The sequence below is a fragment of the Prionailurus viverrinus genome, chromosome X (assembly GCF_022837055.1).
Source record: "Prionailurus viverrinus isolate Anna chromosome X, UM_Priviv_1.0, whole genome shotgun sequence".
Classification (NCBI taxonomy): domain Eukaryota; kingdom Metazoa; phylum Chordata; class Mammalia; order Carnivora; family Felidae; genus Prionailurus; species Prionailurus viverrinus.
This window is the reverse complement of record NC_062579.1, coordinates 28,087,172-28,097,920: the sequence shown is the minus strand read 5'-3', so window position 1 is coordinate 28,097,920 and position 10,749 is coordinate 28,087,172. Positions and strand designations below refer to the sequence as shown.

The 10,749-nt window shown below is 44.8% G+C and overlaps 1 protein-coding gene across 1 annotated transcript; it reads right to left on the bottom strand.

The window, feature by feature from the left end:
• Positions 1–298: 298 nt before the first annotated feature.
• LOC125157554 (melanoma-associated antigen B16-like) lies at positions 299–4,868 on the bottom strand. Its single transcript, XM_047844395.1, has 2 exons — positions 4,782–4,868; positions 299–1,587 (listed from the first exon to the last, which is right to left on the bottom strand). Exon 2 carries the CDS (start codon positions 1,519–1,521, stop codon positions 520–522), a length of 1,002 nt encoding a protein of 333 aa, XP_047700351.1. The 5' UTR covers positions 1,522–1,587; positions 4,782–4,868; the 3' UTR covers positions 299–519.
• Positions 4,869–10,749: the final 5,881 nt, after the last annotated feature.

Sequence of the window (10,749 nt, the reverse complement as noted above, 5' to 3'; positions counted from 1 at the left end):
TAAACCTCATCATAGCATTAAATTTGTGACCTATACTTTCATAAACTTGGAGATTTTTTTTTTTAATTTTTTTTTTCAACGTTTATTTATTTTTGGGACAGAGAGAGACAGAGCATGAACGGGGGAAGGGCAGAGAGAGAGGGAGACACAGAATCAGAAACAGGCTCCAGGCTCTGAGCCATCAGCCCAGAGCCCGACGCGGGGCTCGAACTCACAGACCGCAAGATCGTGACCTGGCTGAAGTCGGACGCTTAACCGACTGCGCCACCCAGGCGCCCCTATAAACTTGGAGATTTTGACTAATTGAATCTATATCAAAAGAAACACTATTTAAACAAATGCATAAGTTTAAAAAATAATTTTCAAGTTACACAATATAGGAACACATAGACATATAAACTATTGCTTTCACCTCATCACAGACCTAAATTCTATGAACAGTAACTGACCTTCTCAAAGACAAAGTGAAGAACCTGCCTCAGGCTTCACTAGGGGCAAGCAAAGTGACTGGACTTGGCACTAGAAACTTGCAGTGGCCACAGAAGTAGAGATAGCCATGGCTGACATTCTGGCTCGGGTTGTCTCTTCTTCTTGCAAAGCCTCCTCATACTGAGACGGGAAAGAATTCGGGTCAGTCCCATGAACCTTGGCCAGAAACTCCAGGACTTTCATCTTGGTGGTTTCAGCGTGGGCTCTTGAGCCCCAGAGGAATTCAAATTGTGCGGGATCACTGTTGGCCACCTGGCGGTATTCCAGGTACTTTCCCTTCACGAAATCTTGGGTGATGAGCTTCCTGGGGTCCCCAAAGAGGGAGTGCTTCCTCCCGGGATATATCCCTGTCAACTTCAGAACTTCCCAGACTTCCTTTCCAGTGGCACTGTTGCCCTTCATGAAGATCACACCCAGGATAAGTATCAGGACACCCGTCTTGGGTATGCCCTGTTTACCATGCAGCACCCCATCATAGCTGAGGCCCAATTTGATGAAGAAGGCATAGCAGTGGTTGATGGGATCCACTTCCTTCACATCAAGGCCGAAGACCATCTCCATGCGCTCAGAGGCTTTCAGGAAGACCTCAGCGAAGTGCTCTTCATACCCTTTGATGACGATCTTCATATCTGCCTTTGTCATGAGCTCTTTCTTTAGATACTTGAACAGCATGAAATCCACCAACAAAGCCACCATCTTATCTAGAGCATCTACGGGCACATTCTTGGCATCTGGTCCAGCCCCTGAGGTGCTATCCTCCTCTTCTTGGCTATCGGAGCCCTCATTCAGCTCACTTGTTGAGGTGGTTGCGATGGCAATGGAAGAGGAGCAGAAACTCTGAGGATTCTCAGGGTTGCTGGGTATACCAACACCAGGAGCCTCCTTCGAAGTGCCAGGCATTAGAGGATGGGAGGAGAGACAGGTCTCCTCCAGAGCCTTGGAGTCGTCTGCATCCTCCAGGCCCTGGGTCACACTGCGGGCCGGAAGGCATCGATCACATGAGTATTGTGGCCTCTTCTGGGGCAGAGGCATGGTATCTCTTGTGGATGGCAGTAGGCAAGAGTGTGGACAAAAAGGTGGGCAATGGGGAATCGCCACCTAAGAGGAAGAAGGCAGATGTGAGTAGCCTCAGCTGCTAAACTCAACTGGGGTGGCACTGATTAAGAGCTGTCTCCAATGGACTTCTCATGACAACACTGCTATAGGGCCTCACAGGTTTCCTGACTCCTGGTTGCTGTGTCCCAGAAGGGCATGAAGGAGGAAGTCTTAATGCTCCGGAGGATGCAGCTAGCAAACCCAAGCTGAGAATTCTCAGGGATCACACCAAGCAGGTGTGGTTGGCTCTACAGAGCCATTTCTGTTCTGAGGGTGCTCCCATCAATCCTCACTCAAGTTCATTACCTTGGCATTCAACAGGGCCTGGCTCATCTCCCCATGCTACTATGAGGCGGTGCCCCGAAGACCAAAGTCACATCTCCTAAGACCAGGAACCCTGGAGGTACCTCCTCCAGAAAGCCTACCTGGGGTTTCCCTGGGACTGACAACAGGAGCTAGATTCTGTGGATGCTATTTGTACTGGTGTCAATGCCCACTTCCTCCCCACCGCCACCCCCCCAGTTTTCACTCCGTTGCCCTGCTTTGAATCCAGGCAAATCCTGGGATCTCTTCATTTCCTGAACTAGCACTGCCTCCTGAGACCAAAGGCTTCGCCTCAAGATGGGGAAGAGGTAATTAGTGGTCAGGACTACCATAGAGCCTTGCCCATAGCCTCTCAGCACTGAACAGGGCCAGGCTAGGCTTGTCTTCCCCATTCTCTTGTGGTCAGCAGTTCCTCAGTATGCACTCAAAGTACTTGCCTTAGCTACTGGTAGGGCCTCAGGCAGGACCAGTCTGCCAAGTGATGTTAATCACTCATGATACAAGAGTGCTTTATTTTCCTGAGTCACCCCAAGAAGTTTAGGGAGGATGCCATGTATCCACCTTTATTGGGTTTTTCCTGGAGTAATAGGAGGAGCTAGGCATTCTAGGGGTCCCTCCGTTCTCAGGTGAGTAAGCCCTTTGGACCTCATTCAGGACGCTTGCTGTGACTGTTGGCAAGCCCTGGGATCCTTCCTTTGCGGACCTCATGTAATGTGGGCACATAGGCCAAGGACCTCAACCGCCTGAAATGTCCAGGAAGGAAGAGAACACACAATTTAGCATGGGATACTTGCCCAGTTACCCTGATCTGATAAAGGTACGGGGGCTCCTCGGTGATCCTATGTTCTGGGCTGGATTGTTTTCACTCTTTACTGTGAGTTTCTATACAAATTCCTGCATTGTCTGGTCACTCTATCCACTGCTAATCTGAACCCACCCCCTGCAGACCAAGACTGCCACCTCCCTAGGACCACAGTGTATAACCTGTAGTGCTAAGGATTCTGACAGGGGCGCCTGGGTGGCTCAGTCAGTTAAGCATCTGACTCTCGATTTCGGCTCAGGTCATGATCTCATGGTTTGTGGGTTCAAGCCCCACATCAGGCTCCATGCTGGCAGTGAGGAGCCTGCTTGGGATTCTCTCTCTCTCTCTCTCTCTCTGCCCCTCTTGTGCTCTCTCAAAATAAATAAAATAAACTCAAAAAAAAGAGATTTCTGACCATTTTTGTCTGGGGCTTTTTAGGAAACAAGTATAGGCGTAGGGCAGATATCATGGGGTCCCCTCTGCATTCAAGTGGATGGTCAAGTGTTTGCTCAATCACGATCTATATCTTGAATCTTGACAGTGTATAAGACTCTTGCCCTGGGAGGAATTAGGGGCCCATCACATCCAATTTTGCAGGTGTGACAAAGGGACACAGTTCTGTAGCTATCAGTCTGTTCTGACGTGGGTGTCTCCATCAGTCTCACTTAGGGTGCTTTCTTCGACTACTGGTAGGGCCTGGGATCTGATATCACTTCCCCGGATGAACTTTCATCACCCTCAGTTCACTACCCAGGAAATCAGGGAATGTCTCAGCATGAGCGTTCTGCCCAGAACTTCCCAGGGCTGTCACGGGAACTAAGTAGGGTTATGATAGGTTCCAGTCTTCTGGGACGGGTAGTTCTCTCAGCCCTCACTCAAGGTCTTTACTGTGGCTAATGCTTGGGCCTCAGAACGTGTCTGATTCCTAATGCCACTCTTGCTCCCCAAAGGCCTGTTCTCCCTTAGACAAGTGAGAAGGCATGAAAAGTCTCATCTAGTCACCATAGCCAGGCTTACCAGTATTCACAGTAGGGGCTAGACACTCTGGGACCAGTATGTTCTGTGGTGGGCAGGCCCCTCAAACCTCTTTCAGGAAACTCACTTTAACCCATTGACAATAAAAGCCCTCACATTCCAGTGAACGCCATGGAGGAGTGATTGGGTGTCTCCTCTGGCTATCACTGCTCAGAATCTCCCAAGGGTTCCCTGTGATCTGTGCAACTACTCTCGTATGTGGCGAGTTTGCCCTTCAAATTTGGCTCAATGACCTCTGCCAGGGCCTGGAACTCCTGCTGACTTAACAAATCCTTTAACCTCCTGAGCTCCAGAGGAGGAAAGGAAAAGTCGCCTCCGCCCACCATCCCTTCCCTGCGCCTCTCAGGGCTGACAACAGGGGAAGGGCTCCGTGGAGCTCCTCCCCCATCCGTTGGTCGAGCCTACAATCCTCACATGCGCTAGGCAACCTGAATACTGCTTGGTGTTATTACCACTGCCATCTAGCACCTGATGCTCCACCTTCCAATCGAGGCCCCGCAAGTCTGAGACACCCAGAGAGGAAGTGAGGAGCCACCCCATCCACCGGCATCAAGAGCTGACTACACAGGCTTGACGCCGTGCCACAACGGCTACCCGGGATCAGTGGAAGCATGAGAACTCACGCGGGGTCCTCGCCGGGACTCCTGCCTTTGCAGACGTGACACCAACTACCTCAGACTAAGCTCTCACCTCCCTCAGACTCTGGAGGCAGAAGTCAGCCACACTTCCCATCACCCCTGCCCGAAGTCTGTCAGGGCTGACAGAAGGGCTGAGGCTCGGTGAGCCCGCCGCTGTCTGGGGTGAGTGGTCCCCTCAGCACTCACTCGGGAGCCTCTTCTGGACTAGCAGTAAGTCAGGGGACTCTTAGCCCCCCCACAGAAAGCTTTCACCTTAAACAGATCCAAAATGGAAGTGCATGGTGGATCAGCCTGACAGACTGGTCTGGCGCCTCCCTGGGTTGGACTGGGGCTCTCATCTAATGGGTCCCCTCATTTCTGTGGCAGGAGGTCCCCTCAGTCCTCATTTGGAATCTTACTTGCTGCCGAGGTGCAACAGGGACTCTTTCGGCGGCTGACTTGGTTCTACCAGCCTAAAATGGAATCCCGCACAGCCGAAAGATCTGTGGGAGGAAGCCAGGGGGTGGGACATCCGGTTACGCCTGCGGGGCTGGGCATAGGGAGGGCGTGGAGGGGCATGGGAGGCGTGGCCAACAGCAGGGGCAGGGCTCTGTGCACAGAGCTGTTTCACAGTGGAGATTGTTGTACGTCCCTATGGTCACGTTGTCTTCCTGCTGACTTGTGTCAGCCCTGGAATCAGTCCTCTCTTGTTCCCCGCTGATTCCTCTCATGACGATGTCCTTACTTTCTTAGAGCCTTTGAGAGGAACTGAGGAAATGCCACAGATGGTGGATATTTAGAGCTCAAATATGGCACTGGCCCATGTGTGTGACCTCCCTTTATTCTTTGCTGTTTGTCTCCTCTGACATCACTCAAAAATTTTTTAAAAATATTTTTTATTGAATAAATTTGAAATACATAACATTGTGGAAACTAAATGTGTACTGTGTATTAATTTGGTATATTTACATGTCGGAAAATGCTGTTCTCGTGTTACTGGTTACATTGCATAAGAAGGGTATTTTGGTGTCTGCATTATATTGTGCATTAGATTTCTATGTCTTATTTATTCCCGGTTGCAACTTTATACCCTTATTCAATATTAGTGTTACCTCTCCTTCCCCCATCCTTTGGTAACCACCATTTTACTCTGTTTTTTACTGGTTTGACCCTTTTAGATTCTACATATAAGTGGTGTCATATAGTTTTTGTCTTTCTCACTTATCTCACTTAGGATAATGTGCTCCAGTTCCATCTATGTTTTTACAAATGACAAGATATCTTCCTTTCTCATGGCTGAATAATATTCCATCACATATATTTTTATCCATTCATCCCTTAGTACATTTGCATGTTTCCACATTCTTCTGTCTTCATTCATGGAGTTCTCCTCATGGCTTCTTTCTCTTTTATTAATGCTTCTTAGAAAATGTCATATCCCAGCAAACTCTTTTAAGGTTTCTTACTGAAACCCTTGCAGAGCTTGGATTGAGTCATGTCCTACCCTTAATGGGAAATGGGATAATTGGAGTGTAATACAGGCAGGGACCAGGGCAGGTGGTGGGCTGTCTCAGAAACATCACACTATCTATTCCTTTTCTTCACCAGTCAGATTTATTTTTTTACATAAATTGTATTCTGAATACTTAATTTATGCATGGAAAGGACTGTGATGAATGATTTCGAAAGCTGCTGATTTTTTGAGGTCATATGAAGTTACATATGCAAGTGATCATATTTTCACTGAATATTATCTCTCTGTGCATTTTTCCTACTTCTTGTCATTTTTCTATGCTTTTTGTTTTCAGGATATCTTTAGACTAGTTTCAGTTTGTATTTGTTGATAAAATACTCAGTTTCTAATGAACTCCTTTGTAATTTACACTTTGCTAAAAGATAGCATTTTCACTTGAGTATTTGATTTTTAAGGTACATTTTAAATACATTTACAATAAGTCATTTTTCACAGAAATTCTCAAGCATACAGTATAGTGCACAAAACAGTACAATGTACCCTGTTTATATGACACTCAGCATAACAATCACCAATAATTTTAAGCAGAAGCTTGATCAGATTAGTGTTTTGTTGGTTTTTGTTGTTGTTGTTGTTTTCTGTTTTTTTAATCAAAATGTTTGTTCTTAGGGAGGACCACACCACAGGTGATGGTTTAGACTTCCATTAGTGTACTGTCTGTGTATCTTACTTTTTGGTAATCCTGGGACTCTGCTAATTATGACTGTTACCCATTCCCTGTTATGGACTGTAGAATTATAATTCTCTCATTCTCCCATTTTAAAAAAAGTAATTACTTGAAATTCTCCTTTAGGTAGAAGTATTTCCTTGTCTGCCCTTTGTTTATCCTGATATATTTTTATAGCATATTTCTAGTGTTCACTTATAATATTTAAATCACCTCTGCACCTATATTTTACAGAATATTATTTAACAAATACCACTTTCTCTTTCTTTATTTTGAAATTGATAATATTTATAAAATCATCTGTCATAAATATCTTTTTTAAGAACTAGCATTTTTCAGGGCACCTGGATGGCTCAGTCAATTAAGCATCCAACTATTGATTTCAGCGCAGGTCATAGTCTCACAGTTTGTGAGTTTGAGCACCACGCTGGGCTCTGTGCTGTCTCCCTCTCTCTCTCTCTCTCCCCCTCCCCTGCTCACTCTATCTTTCTGTCTGGGATTCTCTGTCTCCCTCTCTCTCTCCCCCTCCCCTGCTCACTGTCTGTCTCTCTCTCTCAAAAGAAATAAACAAGCATTAAAAAAAAAAATAATTGGCATTTTTCAGTTACCTGTACTGTGTCTTCTGACTCATTGGTTTTATATTTATCTCCATTATTTCTTACCTTTTCTTTGAACGTGAAGTTCTTTCTCTAGCATTTTGAATTCTAGAGAATTCTAGAGAATTCTTTCTCTAGCATTTTGAAATATTTTGATATTTAATATGTGTCCTTTAAAAAAAAATCTGTTTAAGGCTATAATATCCCTGAATATCACCTGATCTGCTTCAGGCAATTGGTTCTGTGGAACATATAACTTATAATTTAAACATTTTTACATTGTGAGGTGCCTGAGTGGCTCATTCAGTGAAGCGTCTGATCTTGATTTTGGCCCAGGTCATGATCTCACAGTTGAGCCCCAAGGCAGGCTCTGTGCTGGGCATGGAGCCTGCTTGAGATTCTCTCTTTTCCCCCCTGGAGAACCTGCCCCAGGTACTCTACCTACATCAAATCTCTGGTGATGAGCTTCATGGGCTCCCTCCAAGTTAACTACTTCCTCCCAGCATATATCCTTACTATGTTCAAGAACTCTAAGTGAGGCACCTGGGTGGTTCAGTCAGTTAAGCATTCGACTTTGGCTCAGGTCATGATCTTGCAGTTCCCGAGTTCAAGTTCAAGACCCATGTTGGGCTCTCTGTTGTCAGCATGGAGCCTGCTTCAGATCTTCTGTCCCTTTTTTCTCTGACCCTCCCCTGCTTGCACATGTGCTTTCTCTGTCAAAAATAAGTAAAACATTAAAAAAAAAAAAAAAAGATTTCTGAGATCTCTTCCTCAGTGGCACAATTTCCAGTCATGAAGATTACACCCAGGAATGGGATCAGGAGTGCAATCTCATGCAACCCCCTCCAACATTCACTCTCCCTTTGCTGGTAATACCCAACTTGGTGTCAAGGGCACAGGAGTGGCTTCTAGGGCCGACTTCTGTCACATTAATGCGAAAGATCAGCTGCATGTTCTTAGACATCCTCGTGAAGTCTTCAGGGTACTGGTGCTTGTACTTTGTGTTGACAATTTTTAGCATGTCTGCTTTTGTAAAGGGCCTTTCATCTTATACTTGTACAGCAGGAAGTGGACCATCAACTACACTCTTCTTTCTTGTTAGAAGCCTTCAGTGTGAGCTCTTAATTGAGTGTGACCTCAGAGGTGCTTAGTCTTTCCACATCTTGGCTCTTGGCACCTTCATCCCATTTTATACATGAAACACTTGCAAGAGCAGTGGTAATACACGTGGCTTTCTGAGGTTCCTGGGGGAATACCAGCAGCAGGGAAGCTCTGGGGAATATCCCCCAAATTGAAAGGGGGGGGGGTTTCACTTTGAGTCTTGTGTTTCTCATAAGCACATTGCTTATTCCTGTGACTTCAAGGCATGGTGACACTGGTCAAGGGCATCAGGCAGAAGTGCAGGCAGGTGAACAGGTAATGCCAGCCCACAGGAGGTGTGAGGATGAGAGGGTGTGTTCATCTTCAGAAGGGAAATACTTCCCTGGCTGTAATAAGGACCTCTTCTGAAGGTTCCTTTGAACTTGCTTTTCTAGGAACCCACAGGGATGTCTTCTGTGTTCTTGATCAGCCTGTCCCCTGAGAACTCTGATGTAGTGGATTGAACTATTTGTATGCCCCCAAAAGATGTTTAAGCCCTATCCTCTAGTACCTACAAATGTGACTATATCTGGAAATAGGATCTTTGCAAATGTAATGAGGTCATACTGCAATAGGGTGGGCCATAAGTATATGGATTGGTATCTTTATAAGAAAAAGGAGAGTGAAATTTGGATACACATAAGAGACACAGAAAAGACACACAAATGGAAGAAGGCCATGTGATGGCAGAGGTGGACATTGGAGAGATGCATTCACAAGCCAGGAATGCCAAGAAATGCTAACAAACCACCAGCAGTGAGAAGAGAAGCATGGAACAGTTTCTCTCTCAGAGCCTGCAAAAGGAACCAACACTGCCAACAACTTGATTTCAGATCTCGAGCCCAAATAACTGATGGAATAAATTGCTGGTTATTTTAGCCACCAAACTGTAGTAATTTGTTATGGTAGTTCTGGAAGCTAATACACCGATGAGGGAAGTGAGCCTTAGGGGTGAGGTTTTCCATCACTGTCTGAGGTGTACTGGGGTGGCAGCAGGGGCTGGAAGTGGGACACCCTCTGTTCTGGAGTGGGTTGTCCTCTTAATTCACATTCAGGATTATCATATCAACTACTAACTAGGCTCAGGTCCCCTCCCCTCTACTGCTCAAAATTTGACTATTTATTTATATATTTTTAAAGTTTATTTATTTTTGAGAGAGAGAGAGAGAGACAGAGTGTGAGCAGGGGAGGGGCAGAGAAAAAGGGAGACACAGAATCCATAGCAGGCTCCAGGCTCTGAGCTGTCAGCAAAGAGCCCGACCTGGGGCTCAAACTCACCAACCACGAGATCATGACCTGAGCTGAAGTCAGATGCTCAACTTACTGAGGCACCCAGGTGTTCCTAAAATTTGACGCTTTAAACCAAGCTACTTAATTCCCTGGGGCCTCAGCTACCATCCTTACCATGGGGTACCTGGTGTTGACTGTTCTGTGAGGCCCTCTTCATTCTGGAACACTTTGAGTCAGAACTCAGAAAGGGTCCTCACCTTTTCTCCAGATAGGATCTGGGACTACTTGCTCCCTTTGGTGACCAATGGCTACACCTTCAGACCAAGGATCTCATGCCCTTAGACCTGATATAAAGAAGTGAATAGGACCCTCAGACTGACAGTCTGGCTCAGGGTCTCCAAGAGCTGACCAAATAAATGGTAATATAATAATTTTGTGTTATTTTAAGCCACTAAATTTGTGGTAACTTGTTACTGCAGCAATAAAAAAAACCTATTATGCTAATCAAAAGACAACTGGATTAAGTATATTAATATCAGACAAAGTCTTCAGAACAAAGAAAATGATTAGTGACAAAGGAGACTATTATATAATAAAAGGATTGATCCACCAAGAAAATATAACAATCTTGATATGTATACCCACACAGAAGAGCTTCAAAAACATGATAAAATCTGAGAGAACTGAATGGGCTTTTAGATAAATCCACATTTATAGCTGGGGATTTAAACACCTCTATGGGATCAACAGTAGTGATAGAATGGAACTCATCAAAGACTTAGAGGATAAAAATATAAGATAAAGGTATAGAACTAAACAGTACCATAATCCAACAGGATATAATTAATGTTTATAGAACACAACTCAACACATCAGAACACATGTTGTTTTCAAGCACACATAGAATATTCAACAAGTTATACCATATGTTGAGTAAATAAAAAAACTCAATAAAGGTAAAAGAATGTATTTATTGTTAACATAAGTAACAAACAGTTGATATTCACAACAAAGAAGGACCTAAAAATCATTTCAGAAAAAGACAATCGCATAGCAAAAAAAAAAGTCTAACAACATGAATAATCATTTACCAGAGAAGTAAATGAGTGAATGGTTAGAAAGCCTGATAAGAGGTGTTCATAAGGAATATTGTTGGTGGTGAATAAATTGATAGAAACATTTCTTAGATCCATTTGCCAGTAACACGTTCATTTGAATAT